This window comes from Cryptotermes secundus, unplaced genomic scaffold (genome assembly GCF_002891405.2).
Source record: "Cryptotermes secundus unplaced genomic scaffold, Csec_1.0 scaffold454, whole genome shotgun sequence".
NCBI classification, from domain to species: Eukaryota; Metazoa; Arthropoda; class Insecta; order Blattodea; family Kalotermitidae; genus Cryptotermes; species Cryptotermes secundus.
The window spans coordinates 289,247-304,322 of NW_019729215.1; the positions used below are offsets into that span (position 1 = coordinate 289,247).

Here is a 15,076-nt window from a genome sequence, read left to right on the forward strand (position 1 = left end):
CACAGAACACCAAGTGGTTCCCAGTTCACTGCACCAACACGCGTAGGGAATTTGCTGCCACCTTCCTATAGTTACACTACCGGTCACAGAGGTCAGGTCACGATTTGGCGCCGCTGCGTTACCAAGGCAACCGGGTCCTCAGCCGTTGGACACCTTTATTACTTCCTGTGGGGGGTCGGGAAGTTTATAGGTAAGCAACCATAAGCGGCTCAGCTACAGAATGTCCCTCGGTAAACCTCCACGAAGCGTGCTACGCGCCGTCCCAGGGTAGTCTTCTAGTATCTGACGCCGTGTAGGTTGGTAGATATGTACCAACTTTCGAAGCATCATCCTGCCTCCAGGAGTCTGGAGTCTGCGCTGGAGTCTCGAGGTTCGTACAAAGCTGTGATAAGCATCCATGAAACTACATGACGTCAGATTCTAGTGCACCGAAACCTGCAGATCAGCCCCCCTCATTCGCCACCTTGTGTAGTGGGCACCTAACGCAGAGCACAACTTTATCCAGTTATTAGGAAATTTACATGAATTCTGAAGATTGGCTGTAAGTGTAGCATGGATATGTAAAACAAAGAAGATCCTTCTGTTGAATGGCTGAGAATACAGAAGAGTAACGCTTGCGGCAATGACAAACATAGACATGGCGATACCGGGCCCAGGAGCGCAAATATCACAAACTCAAAGTCGTCTTGGAAAACAAGCAAATGCACAGCCTTTTGGCTCATGTACTGTCAAAAGGTTTCGGAAAGTGACTCTGATTCCTTCTTCAGTGACAAGATGTAGGAACCGTATTCCGTTGAGAGCCCTGGCAGTGTCTCTCTGATGACGGTGTACATACGCAGCACGCAAGAAACCTGGGCGCCAGTTAGAAACGACGCGTCCTTCGTGATCCCTGAGGGCGGCGGGACGCAGCCTCCCTGCTTCCTGCTGTGCATCCACACGCGATTCGTCACTCTCTTCACTGCTTCCGTCGTCCGCGTGGCTTCAGCTTCAGAGGAGACGCAACGCCTGCTCATACAATTAAACGGAAAAGATTGTGACCGAGGGTAAGATCTGCAACGTCGCGTGGCTGCCGCATACATTGACAGCAGTAAGGGCAAAACTTGGAGATTGCCCCGTAACAGGCCGTGGAGGCCCATAGGGTTGTGAGACGTCGAGGCTCCCACATTTTCTAGACAGTTGGTTCACAAATGGCGGTGAGGTCAGCCTTACGCGCCGGCAGCCCTTGAACCGTAGGAAGATTCTTGGTACTCATTGCTGTTAGAGGGTAAGTCGACCCCAGGGCCATAATGTGGCTGGAAGGATTAGATCAACTGAAAAATCCAGTGACTCATCGGGAACTGAACCTGCGACCTTCGGGCTTGTAGCACAGTGCCCCAGGTCAGTGTGAGGTCCTTGCAACTCCGTTCCAGTCCACCCGACCTGTAAGCGCAGCGCCGCAGCGTCGCGTCCCTTTGCAATTGCGCCTCTACGGATAGTGGCCGCCAGAGGACGCGGCAAGGTCAAGGGAGCCCGCGCGCGCGCGTCCCTGCGTCCGCCGTCTCTCCATCTCTGTCTGCGCTGGGAACTGCGGCAGCTGCTTCGAGGTTACCGTGGGCTCTGTCCGTATATAAACCGGCGAACTCCGAGCTCCCCAGTCACTTTCGCTGCTCCAGACAAAACCTGGCGTCAACTCCCGGTAAGGCCAATCTTAATCTTTAGAAACCGAGTTGGAAATGTTCAGTGTACAGGGAAGGACTAGGCTAGTTCTCATATTGGTGTTCCGTTGCGCTGGTAGATGGATAACAAGGTTTCGGAGGAACTTACTGACTCCTATTTCAGGGGATGAGCTAAAACATAAAGGTACCAAATTCTCATTAGTGAACGAGTTGGAGCGGTGCGGAAACCAGTGGTCGTGCCATAATTTGAGGTCGTAACCGGCAATTCACCTCGAGTGACTGTGGGAAACCACGAGAAAACCTGATTGAGAATAGTGTGTGTCCCGGCCGGGTTTCGAACAGAGCACTTCCCGAACACGATCCAACTCGCTATGCAGTATTCTGTCAGAAGCAGCAAGCCCACAAGCGTGAGGTATTTCTTGGTAATTTCCTCCACACATCATGTTTTGTCTATGCAAATTAATTTCCCAATCTAACCCTTAAATCTTAGTGGTAACAGTAAGAGGCAACTGCTTCAACATTAAAAAGATTTCTGTGTCCACCCCTCCCCCGCGCACACATACACGGAGTGTATCTGTGTGTTCCGTATGGCTCTCACAATAAACAGCGACTGTTTCCCTAAACAGCAGTAACCTGTTGGGCTTTGTAGTGCAGATGTAACGTGTTTCCTATGAGGTACGGACTGAATTTTCTGTTAGTTGCCGGGTTCTCACTGCGTGGCCCGAGTTCAATACCAGTTCAGGTCACGTGGGATCTGTGATGGGAAAAGTATCACAGGGACGGGTTTTCTAGTAGTGTTTCTGTTTCCCCTGGCAATTCCCACTCCAGCAAATGCACCACATTCATGTACAGACCGTGCCTCTGCGGAAGCCAGAAGCAGCGGTGTGCGCCCCGTTTCGACACAGTTCAGGGCGCCTAGTGACACCCACAGTCCCTTACTTTTGTTAGCAACGTGACGAGACACTGCTTCGGGAACGTACACAGGCATAAAGGAACTCCATCAGACTTCAATTTGGGGAGTTTCAACTAAGCTTCGGTCGAGATGTTGAACGAAATTCCGGTCGGATACTGTCTGACACTTCGCGTGAAGACGCAGTATGCAAGTCGCCAAGTGGTTATCGAGGCGGGGACTGTTTGGAACAAGGGCTCTAGGCAAGTAAGCAAACACGTTCTATGTTCGATACATTCTTTCCCGCAAGTCTTAGGGTTTTCAGGAACATTAAACAATGATGATTGAAATTCTACAAAAGATAGCAAAAAATTCTCACCTAACTGAGCGACTGTTAGCTTCTGAACAAGAGAGGTAACGCAGTTGGTTGAGGCACTATGCTATAAGCCGAATGGTCGCAGGTTCGATTCCCGATTTCAATCTTTTTTTTTTAGCTGACCTGATCCTTTCAGCCGCACCACGGCCGTAGAATCGACTCAGCCTCTAGCAGAAATGAGTACCAAGAATTTTCCTGGGGGGTTAAGGGCGGCCGGCCGGCCGGCGCGTAAGGACCGCCGTCTGTAGAAAATGTGGGAGCCTCTACGTCTCACAACCCTATGGGCCTCCACGGCCTGTTACAAGGATAGCTTTATCTTACCTTTACATCTTTCTGCTTCGAAACATGCAAGGGCTTTTGACATACCCTGTGTACCATATGACGTCACATAAAGCAGGTAACTGCTTCGAGGCATCCCGTCACTTTGGGCGCGCACTCGCCTACGTCATAGCGCAGGCGCAACGGCCCCTATAGCTGGAGACCTTGTTTCGACAGACGGACGTTGCACAACTTCTAGTGGCCCACACTACTACTGCCTGCCTTTCCACTGCCTGAACTTCACCCTACTTACGGATTCAGTTCGTCCCGCACAGAAAACGCACTGCGACTCCATGGTAACCGGTTAATGATGCTTACGGAAATCAATGCTGTTTACTGTAACACAGGCCTACACTGTGTGCGGAAAATGCAGATAATCTCAATGTGATAGCAGGTGGTATATTTACTTACCACCGTATTATAAAGGTCCTGCATATCATACATTTGCACCTTTAGGTACTTCGCTCTTTTTAGTTTTATTTAATGACAATGCATCACATGCACAGGTTTTCTAAGACTGCCGTTGTCTGGTATATAAGATTCGCGATTTATACACAGACGCTGTCAGTAGCTCAGAATACACAGTGTCCAGTGACAGGAACAAGAACAGTCGTGGCTTTCTTCGAGGAGTAATTCCGATGATTCATGGGAGGGACTGACGGAAACGAGTTCTGAAGCCCGGACCTCGGGAACAGAAAGCAGGAGAGCCCACGGAAGGGGCCAGTAACGTGTGTGGAGGAGGGAGGCGACTAACCAGTATCTCTGTGTAGGCCGAGAGTGTCCGCAGTCCGCAGAATGGCGCCACAACACTTGCTGCTCCTCGGGCTGGTCGCGCTCCTGACACCGCGTCACGCAGCCGCACAGGACAAGAAGATACGTGAGTATGCGCACTGGCCACGGCTGTCTCGCACTCTTAACAATAACCCCTGTACGGGGGAGTGGATGTATAGATCCACATTTTCTTAACCTCAACACCAGTTGTCAGCTTCACGCTCCTGCCGCTTTATCCCCGGGGAAGGAGCCCCTGGTACCCGTTGGATAGGAGGATGTGTGTGCCCCAGAGCCGGTCTCGACGATATGGAGAAAAGAAAATTCTGATCCAACCGGGACCCGAACTCCAACCTCTCAGTCGTCCAGCCCGTAGGCAGTCGCTATACCGACTGCGCTACCCCGCCACTTGAAAATTGAACAGGACAATTTGACAGTTCCCGCATACAGACATTGTAGCTTTTGAAGGATATCTTGAAATCAAGATGGCCCGCCCTCCGCCTCCCGGAAGAAGGCTGGAGGCGCCCAGGTCTGTAGACAAAGGTGGACACTGTAATACCGACTGAGACACTGCCGCTTATTGCTGCCACATTGTAGCCTTACAGAAACTAAGTGCGATGAGTTGTGAAGAGACAAAACATAACGACATTCGCTTCGACTGTCCTGGTGTGACGGCAGTTCGCGCAGTATCCGTCTGCCGTGTGCGCAATAGCTCCTGCACGTTGCCACGTTAGATGGTTTGGCAGACAGACACAGCAACCTGCTGCATCGCTCCTGTACCGTGAAGACGGAAGCAGCGGAATCTTTCGAAACGCCGGTGACTATCAAGACCGTAAGGTAACTCCGCAGATTAGTATTCGACAGTTCCTTGTGCTCGAATCCCGGCCAGGACACCGGCTGTCCTGACTGCGGTCAGTTCTTTAACCAGGTGAGTGACTGACGGATTCTCACGAAAGTGTCAGTTCCAGGGCTCGCTTGGGCTTATTTTCAAACACAAACCGCAACGACCAAAACTTGTGTTCTCGAGACATCCTATACAGGGTTACCAGCTATTCTGATTCGGGACTTGTCGTGGTTTTCCTCAGCCTTTCAAGTCCAGTCATGGGATGGGCACGTATGCACATTATAAAATAATCCACTTGTCATGACACGTAAGAAATATACATCTCGACATCGGTAGAGATAGCGGGGATAACGCAGTCGGAGTAGTGACTGGCTACAGACCGAGGGGCCGGAGTTCGTGTCCCAGTAGTCGCAAGAATTGTCTCTTCTCCATGTCGTCCAGACCGGCTCTGGGGTCCACTCAACCTCCTATCCAATGGGTACCGGGGGCTCTTATCCAGGGGGTAAAGCGGCCGTGGAGTGAAGCTGACCACTCATCTCCAACTAGTGCCGAGGTCAAGAAAATGTGGAGATATACATCCATTCCCCTATACGCCTTCATGACACAGGGACAACTTTACATATTTACTCTTACTGAGAGTGTTTAAAAATGAATTTACTTCGGTCTGTGTTCATTCTTTGTGCTGTTCTCTCACCGCATCTGCTCTTGGCGGCAACGCCATCATCAAGGCCGTAAGTTGTTCGAATTATCGGGAATTCCTAATTAGTGAGATTTCATTGTATATCCTCAATTCTACAGTTAAACCATTGTCATTATATGAAATAAAAACCGTTCTCCATAGCTGTCAGAAAGAATGCCGGACAGCGGCATTTTCTCGCGGGACGTTGCCGCGCAAAGCACAACAGGGCCAAGTCTCGAATGTGCTTTATTTGACCGAATATTCGGGTCACGGGGTCCGGCAAACCACCTGCAGCACTTGTGTTACTCTCCAAGCGAGGCCGCGCCATAGCTCAAGCAGTTAGTCGCTGGCTTCCCATCGCGGCGGCCCGGGTTCGATCCCGGGTCTGGTCAAGTGGGATTTGTGGTGGACAAAGTGGCACTGGGGCAGGTTTTCTCCAAGTACTTCGGTTTCCCCTGCCAATCTTCATTCCACCAATTGCTCCACAATCACCCTCACCTATCATCTGGGGCTGGTACAATAGGCCAGAAGTAGCCGCAGTACAAGGGACTTAGTCCCACCCCACTAGCAATAAAAAAATACTCTCCAAGCGTAGTGACAGTCGTTACGCATGCGCAGATATTACGTTCGATATTTACAGAAATAAGGTGTGAAATTCTTGTGGTTGAGAAAACCCACATTGCACAGCGATTGACCTTGCTAGAGACAAGAACATCAGATCAAACACAAGCAAAACGTTGTGTAATAGTCATCTTGTTTCTATTGCAGACGAGGAAGAAACCGCTTCTACAATATTTACTGATGGAACATCTGCCAATGTATATGAAATTAGGCAAACGCAGGCGCAAAGCAACACTCCGTTTCTTCGTTTGTGTCCAAAACTGGGCGCGAAACTGTGTTCCATTTCTCTGCGCGGTTTCTCTTCCAAACGTTTAGCGAGTGCCGCTTGGGGCGCACGCGCAGAAACGCGGGTGGGCATTATCGTCAGATTTCAAATAAAATTACAATTTTAGCGAAATTCGTCGATATAAAATCTCAAGAACATCCATTCAATGGACAGATCCTGAAGGTTCGGGCGATGCCGTGTACTCAGAATTACTGGGTTTCTGCACTTGGTCCATCGCCCGGTGTTCTAAAAACTAGAGAACACACAATGTTTCGGAAACTAGATCTGTTTCCGTCCTCAGGTGGGGAGGAACACACCTACTGAGTTGTGTCCCTTAGAAACAGCTAACCTTCAAATGATTGTGGCCAGCTCTTTCTACAGAATGTCTTCTGCCCTTCTGCTGGGGACAAAAATAGATTCAGTTTCCGAAACGTTGTGTTTTATAGTTCCTAGAATACCGGACGATGGACCAAGTGCAAACACCCAGTAATTCTGAGTATCCATTCGTTGGTTTTCCAGCTGTCACGCTCTGACAGACATGGTGAAGCTAACGGGAGAACTAGAAAACTGTTCGTTGAGAAAACGCTAAAAAATAGTGTTTAGTTGGGTATACGAACTTGAGCAATAAACAGGAGATCACTGGAGTGTATCTAGCCTGGTTCTGAAATCAGAACTTTACAGCAACCACATAACCAGGTTGCCGCTAATTCATTATTCAGTAACGTGAAATGCTATTGGCTGTAAGACTACCACCATCTTCACACCACGGTGTAAAATGCGTGGATGTTTACCTCAGCGCTCCCCATTCGCCTCTGGGTTCAGTTGGATGTGAAGCGGTCTGTACACGATTTCTTCAGTTGCAGACGGTCACACTGAAGTTTGATGTTGCACAAACTGCAAAGTGGACTCATACGAACATTTCGCGAACCCCTTGACGTTAGGAAACCTACCTCCAGGCAAACACGCCGTGTTCAATATATACACAGACATACACTGCCTTTTGTTTCAGACAAGGAATCCTCTTTTTAACAATTCAAACACTTCACACTTGGAAATCTTTCTTACACTCGCCTACAAAGCTCAGTGGTTACTACATGTGCCACGCGCTTTCACAAGAAAAGGCCGTGTATTGCGCCCACACAGCGCACTTGCGTGTTCCGTATGGTTCTCAGACTAAACAGCGACTGTTTCCCTAAACAGCATTAACCGGTTGGGCTCTGTAGCGGAGACGTAATGTTTCCTGTAAGGTACGGACTGAACATACTAAAACTCTGCATTCTGCCCACAGAGTGTATCTGTGTGTTCCGTATGGTTCTCACAGTAAACAGCGACTCTTTCCTTACACAGCAGTAAACGGCTGGTCGCAAGATACACATTTCTAAATAGCATTTACATGAGCCACATCCTGCCAAGTACCTCAAGGATTCCCGTGGTTTTACTCGGTCCTAGTGCAAATGTTTCAGTTGGCAACCAAACTATAAGATTCATACGCAGCCTTCCCAATGTAGCTCCCCTTGTGTTGATACGCTGTTGCACAGAAACTGAGAAAACCCATGGAGAACCGACAATCAGGGTAGCCAGTGTCTGTTCCTCTGGAATACAGATGTGGAGCCCCACCGTTACGCCAGCCTGCTCCGACCGAGTGTTCTGTTCAAGTGTTTCGTGGTTATTTTAGTGCTTCCACAAGATGGCTTCGATGCCATTCTGAAAATCAAGACGGTTACCTCCGCCTCAGATATGTCCATTTCACCAATCGCATCAACCTCGGTACATCGTCGTTAAATGCTTTGCGAAGTCACAGATCCCAACAGTAAGTTGAAAAATGAATGCAGATAATTGAGCCTATGTAACCCGATTGGGTTGTATACAAGAGACGCGTGAGCCGCGTACTGCCCGCAAAGTTCATACCCTACAATATGTGTTTTTAGGTCCGCTGACCAGTCACCTCCAAAAGCTCGCTGGCTGTGTTCTTTCTTCGTCACAAAGTTATGCTGGACAGTGCCCACCGTCATGCAGTAGGTCTGTGTAACGGGCCCAACTGAACCCTGACGATGGAAGTACGCCCAGCTTCCGAAACGTTGAAAATTTCAAATATACCCAAGATACTGGACAGTGTCCAACATAATTTCATTAACTACTCTTCGTCCATTTGAAACCCGAAGAGTGCAAGGGGCTGGGGGGGGACCAAGTTTAATTCACACTGGGAAGTGAGTTTTGTAATCTCCTGTAGATTATCTCCGTGTCATTCAGTTAATCGCGAGTTTCTTGATTTGGACACCAATTTGAAGGCCTCGAAAGCAAGGGCTTTTCATGTTAATTAGTTTAAATATAAATAATATTTAAAAATTTCTTTCCCGTCTCACAAAAAACACACACGACTTCTTAAATACAAAGACTAGTCGCGTAATGAATATGTTTACAGCTGCTCGTCGTGACAATCGTAACGAACACACAAATCGTAGGGGCAAAATTTGGCTTTTTAATATTAAAGTAGATGGTACGTACCGGCTGCCATTGTTAATCACTGTTCACTTACTTCATAAATAAATACAATTCTTAAAAAAACAGCAATTTGAAAACAATTCGCTATGGAACACAAATGACCCTTATTACAGTCTCGCACACACATCTCATTACGCTGTGTGTAGTGCATGCAAACTGCACGCTCGTGTTCCCAGCGTAACAACACCAAACAATGGACGTTGAGTCCAATCTGCTATACAGTTTACACAGGAAACTAGACCGTACTAGAAAGGTAATTTGACAATTAGGGTGACGACCATATCCACATTAGTACGTAAATTATTACTCAAACTATTTTTTTAATGGGAGGCCTTGAGGAAGATCTGGAGTCATCAGTCCACGCTTCTTGTTCAGTGACAAACTGGACGGATCGAAACAGAATTCCATCTCCGCGGTGTCCCATGATATACTCTGAGGTTACGTCAACTTAACAAGTGAAGGCATTACCGCGGAGCCTGCGCAGAATTCGCGACCGTCCTTTCACAAAGTCTGCAGGTTTTAGCAATGGCGACTGTTGAACTGTTCCAGTAGGCCGAGTTTGGCAACAGCCCGAAGCAAGTTCCTGCTTCACACTGCCGAGCAACGTGTAATTAGAATCGCGACGTTGCCCAACAAGGATTGAGCAAGGAATGCAAACCGCAATCCGGCAGAACCTGTCACTGGAATGGCCACACTGGCCACGCGGTCTTCACCCGCTCCAACTCTGGGGCCGTGGGTTCGAATCCCGCTCGAGGTATGGATGACTGTTTGAGTTTATTCTGTGTGTAGGTAGCCGTCTTCTGACGGGCTGATCCCCTGTTCAACGAGCCCTACGGACTGTGTATCGGATTACAAAACTGAATGGGTGACTAGGGCCCAACAAAGGGCTGCAGAGACAATAGTTTCCTATTTCATAACCTCGTTCACAAGAGCACCGGGTTCCCCGTTACGATGCGGCAACTTCTCCGACTTGTGTGTTTAGCGTGTAGTCTAAACAGGACATGGTAGGCGGTCTTCAAGTGGACCCACTAGATGCTAAAAAGTGGTAAAGATATCCCTGTAACAAGCCGAGGAGGCTCATAGGCTTGTCAGACGTCGAGGCACGCACATTTTCTAGACAATCGACTCACAGATGGCGGTGAGATTGTCAGCCTGATTAGGTCAATTGAAAAAACTAATGACCGTGTCGGGAATCAAACCCGCGACCTTCCGGTTTGTAGCATAGAGCCTCATCCAACAAAGCTACCGCGTGACCCTCTCACTGAATGATATGTGAGACAAACCGAGCATTTTGCGAAATGATAATTACAGGGGAAACAGAAGCACTTGAACAATAAATACCGGCATTGGAAATAGTACGTAATATCTCTAATGACCGATACTATGACCTCCCACAATACTGACCTTTCCTCATGGGTCACCCTGCATATTGTTCCTTGTCCTTGACACACAGATCCTCGCAGCTGGAGTACGTATGTATGTACGGGTACCTGTAACTTCGGAATTCGGGAGTGCTCGGTATGCTGAAGGTTCTTCCAACGTTTCGGCAAGTTTGCGCCTACCACCTTCAGGGCTAGTGCCTTAGAGGGGTGTCGGCAGCCTGTCTCCTGTTCGCCATTCGCTGTCGCTACTTCCTGTGTCGCCGGAACAGCTTCCATCACTTCCCTTCAACTGGTACCGGAATTCAGAGAACATTTCGATCAACCACACGGTCGCTCCCTATTGGATAGCGCTCTGCTCATCAGCTTCGTCCAATCACAGCTCTACTTCCCACTAATCGTCCACTCCCAACCCTATGCACGAGCTTCCGAACCCCGACCCTCAGCAGTTGGACTTCCAGAATCGTGAGACAGGAAAATATGGTCGTGAGTCACGCGCGACTCGGTGCAAAGAATGACTGTGCTGGCGAAACCAGCAGCAATTTATCCGACCCGAACTCTCCCGCAGATACTAACCATAAAAAGGGTAACTGCAATGTTTACCGAAACACTGGAAAGTTTTCAGCTTACTAAGAAGCGAATTCCCGAAGTTGTACACAGTAAACGGTTCTTTTGTTATGTTACAGCGGACTTCATCAAAATCTGTAAAAGGGGCGAGCCGGAACTGAACCAATGCATCACCAACTCCGTGGAGCAGCTCAAGCCAGCGCTGGAGAATGGTGAGACATACTCTTGCCTACACATTTATATTCTATGGCATTCAGTGGCGGGGTCGTGCAAATTTATGTGGTGAATGCTGCATCCCAGCTGAGCTCTTCCGCACAAAAACGCACTTTCGGGTTCACTCATAAATTAGGCTTTTAGAAAGTAAAAGCAGAAGCCCGGATACCTCGTCGCTACAGTGACCAGCCTATGGGCTGGACAAGCGAAGAATCGGGAATCGGTGGTCCACAACGTGGGGACTGGCCCTGGGGTCCATCCAGCCTCTTATCTGATGGGTAACTGACTAATATAAGAATGTGCGGAGTTATATCTCCACTCCTCCATACGCTTATTTCAGTATGAGGGAGATCTATTTTTTCATTTGTGGAAACTATATCACTTAGAATGCCAACAGATGGCAGGATAAATTTCCTTTCAGTACTGACGTCACACACTACACATACACATAGTGGAAACCTCAGTTTGTCCTACTGCTTAATTAAGCATCATACCAAAAAGACGTGTGGAGGGAAGAGAAGCATAGCTCCATGCATTCTTAACCTCAGCATTATATGCAGGTGAGTTGTCTGCTTCACGAGCCGGCGGCCTTACCTCCGAGGATAGAACTCTCATTACCCTTTTGACAAAAGGCTGGGTGGGGCCCACAGTCGATCTGGACAGGGGAAATTTTCATACCCCTAACAGGATTCGAAGCCCGATTCCTCAGTAGTCCAACCCGCAACCCACTCGCTATAATGACACGTCTCTGAATGAGCTGCCGTAACTTGTTCACACTCTGACTAGATCTGAAACCGCATAAAGAACAGACGGAACCCAACGGTTCACGAAAGCCTGTCACTGAATATCTTCCCATTCTCAACTGTAATATTGTACTTCCATCTACGCTTAGGTCTTATAACCAAAATTTGTTACATGTTTCTTGTTTCTCCCATACGTGCCACAGTCTCCACTCATTTTCTGTTCATCTGATCACGCGGACAATTCCTATTTTCGCAGGGGTTGAAGGGTTCTTCCCCTCCTTGGAGCCGCTGATGATGAAAGAGGTACTCATCACAGAGGGAAACGGCTTACGAATTGTGGGCAAAAACGTCAAGACCTACGGGTGCAGCAACTTCCGGATTTTCAATATGATGTTAGTATATTGCAGCCGTCTGTTCCGGCTTTACCCAGCTCCTAACCTCCCTACTCCTACCGCCTCCGGTGCTTCCACTTTATGTGGCAACCAAGTCTTCCCATGAGTCAGTCCTTCTACATGACATATTTCTTAGCCTGCTATTCGCATCTTTCCCTTGGTCTTCCTCTTGGGCGTTTCCTATTTAGTTTAATATTGAACCTTCTTCACGACTTTATTTTTGTTTATCTTTAAAACGCACTGATACCCTCATAACCTATTGTTACCTTATCTTTCAGAGATGATGTGCGTATTTCAATGCTCTGCACGTTTCCAGCCTTCCCGTCGGCTCTGTCCTGGTTCCTCCTTCACAATTCCTAACCCTCAGGGGGCTTGCAACGAAGTTGGTCAACTGGTACTTTCAGAGGATGCATTTCAGGAAGTACTGTGGGGTTTCCTGTGCAAACGCATTTGCACCCAGGCAGCCTTGGCATTTCTAATGCGAGATCCTATGGCAGGACTTGGCTGTCAGTGGGTTCAAGCAACTGCCCTCCCATATGCTCCCTGCACCAAGATGGCGCCTGTAGTAACTCTTCCGTAAATATATTGCCCCATCCTTACATCTTCCATTTCCAGTTCCAAACAAGGGAGAACCCAGTGGCCTTACCAAGACAGCCAGTTGCCTGAACTTAGCCTGTGGCTAACTGCTCCCTTGTTCCGTTCACAGAGCAGACATGGAGAATCTGGACTTCGACTTCGACCTCGAGCTTCCAATGCTATACACAGTTGCTGAGTATGACGTCAGCGGTCGGCTTTTGCTGCTCCCCATCAAGGGAAACGGGCCTCTTTACGGAAACTGGAGTAAGTTCAGTTTGGTCTATTTGCTATTGTAACGAAAAGGGTGAGGCCACCTTAATAAATGATTCTCATGTTTTAATGACACTAATTCAAGTGCATGGATCATGCAATAGTGCTGAATGGTGGAGGAAGACTGTCATGAATATTGAGAAAACAGTCGCATTATGTACGAGGCAGAGTCAGTAAACAGGCCACAAATGGAAGTAAAACAGCTGTAATAGACGTAAGGGGTTTCTGTGTGTGCATCACTAGGTAGCAGCACAGTCCAAGTAGAAGATGCACTTGCGCATGTTCTGAGCCTGGTTTCAGTAGTCAAAATGGCGACCCTGCTTAAGGCGTATCCTACCGAAGAGCACCGTACTGTTGTGCGTTTTTTGTGGGCAGAATGACCCAATGAGAAGGGTATTCATAAAGAAATGTTTCCTGTTTACGGTGGGAAGTGTTTGACGCGTAAAGCGGTTCACAACTTGGTCCAGAAATTCTCTCAAGGAGCGAAAGTCGCAGATGATGCCCAAACGGTTGCACAAGTGGCTGAGGCAACGGTCAAAAGGCTTCTATGCTGTGGGTTTCGACGCACTGGTAAAGCGATGGGACAGGTGTATCAATGTTAGTGGAGGTTATGTCAGGAGATAAACTTTTTTTCCAGGTTTGAATATCACATGTTTATGTCTTATATCGATGTGTGGCCTATTCACTGCTCTCCCTCGTATGAACATGGCGTCGCAGCAGTGAATGGGAGAGTGCAGAGACCCAGATGCTGATGATGACTTCCCTGGTGGGCAGCTCAGAGAATGGCTATCTATTTGCAATGCAGCAAAAAGCATACAAATTCTTACTCTGTGAGCCACTATTAGCTTTTAAAATGAAACTTTGTTTGAATGGAGTTAGTCCTAGTTAGGATCTCACAGGATTACTTTGTGGATGCATAATTCCCAGATTTATGATTTCAACAAAAAGTTACCCTTTGCGTTAGTGGACAACACGAATCCAATGTGTGGAAATGTTGCCGTTAAGTGGGTCCCTTCTGACCATAACAGAGTATGGGTGGAGCCGCCAGCCTTCAGATATGGAGGGCACCTGCAAAAACAGAGTGAAGCTCCCACGGAGAGGCGACATGAAGTGTTCCTCTAGTTGGGCAGTTGTGCACACAGCCAACAGCTGATCTTTGTGTTATGAGAAACTTGGCAAGCTCTTGTGAGCTAGTTAATGAACAAAAGGCAGGGAATTTCTTGGTAGATGAGGGAACATTGGCTTCTTAAGAAGGAATCTGTACTACAAAATGGGTTACTTGCGAAAAACTTGCATTTCAAGTCTGGGACATTATCACAGCTTTGGATACAGTAAACTAAACGTCTGTTATTTAACATTGCTGTTTCTGTTGAAGAGGTGATATAATGTAACGTGATGAAGAAATGTAAGTTAATATTGGCTTGGAAGGAGGTAACCGTGGCCTATTTCAAAGCATCATCCAGTATATACTTGAGAAGGCTCAGTAAAAATATCTGGTAACTCTGTCAAGCTCTGAACTAACTACCATATTCATTTTCATGTATTTCCATAGCTTAGATTTATTAAAGCACAGAGGTAACTGAAGGTACCTTACGCGTTAGCATTAACAACTCTCCGTTTTGCCAACATACGATTCTCACAGTAAACAGCAACTGTTTCCCTAAACAGTGTTAGCTGGTTGGGCCTTGTAGCTGAGATGTAATGTGTTTCCCGTGAGGTACGAACTGAATTTTTATATATTATTTGAAGAAACTTCGGGCTCCAGTAGAGTGAATTAACACAATACAGAGTGTCACATGTGTCCTTTATGCAGCGGACTGCAAAGCCCACGTCAGATTGGACGGCGAATTGGAAGAGAGGAATGGATACAAGTTCCCTAAGTTCAGCTCTCTGAGGATCGTCTTCACAGTGGGCACAGGAACTGTGCAGCTCAAGAATCTGTTTGGTGGCGACAAAGTGCTGGGTAAGTACTTCTGAAGTGCGGCAAAGCATCGTGCCATGGGCGTGAGTTTCTGGGGG

The 15,076-nt window shown here is 47.8% G+C and overlaps 1 protein-coding gene across 1 annotated transcript in view; it reads left to right on the forward strand.

Moving 5' to 3' along the window:
* Nucleotides 1-1,583: 1,583 nt before the first annotated feature.
* LOC111865477 (protein takeout) overlaps nt 1,584-15,076 on the forward strand; it is a 15,559-nt gene continuing 2,066 nt past the window's right edge. The window contains exons 1-6 of the mRNA XM_023853561.2: nt 1,584-1,675; nt 4,009-4,115; nt 10,983-11,075; nt 12,076-12,211; nt 12,918-13,051; nt 14,871-15,020. Coding sequence (XP_023709329.1) covers nt 4,034-4,115; nt 10,983-11,075; nt 12,076-12,211; nt 12,918-13,051; nt 14,871-15,020 — 595 coding nt within the window. The 5' untranslated portion in view covers nt 1,584-1,675; nt 4,009-4,033. The remainder of the gene's footprint in view (nt 1,676-4,008; nt 4,116-10,982; nt 11,076-12,075; nt 12,212-12,917; nt 13,052-14,870; nt 15,021-15,076) is intronic.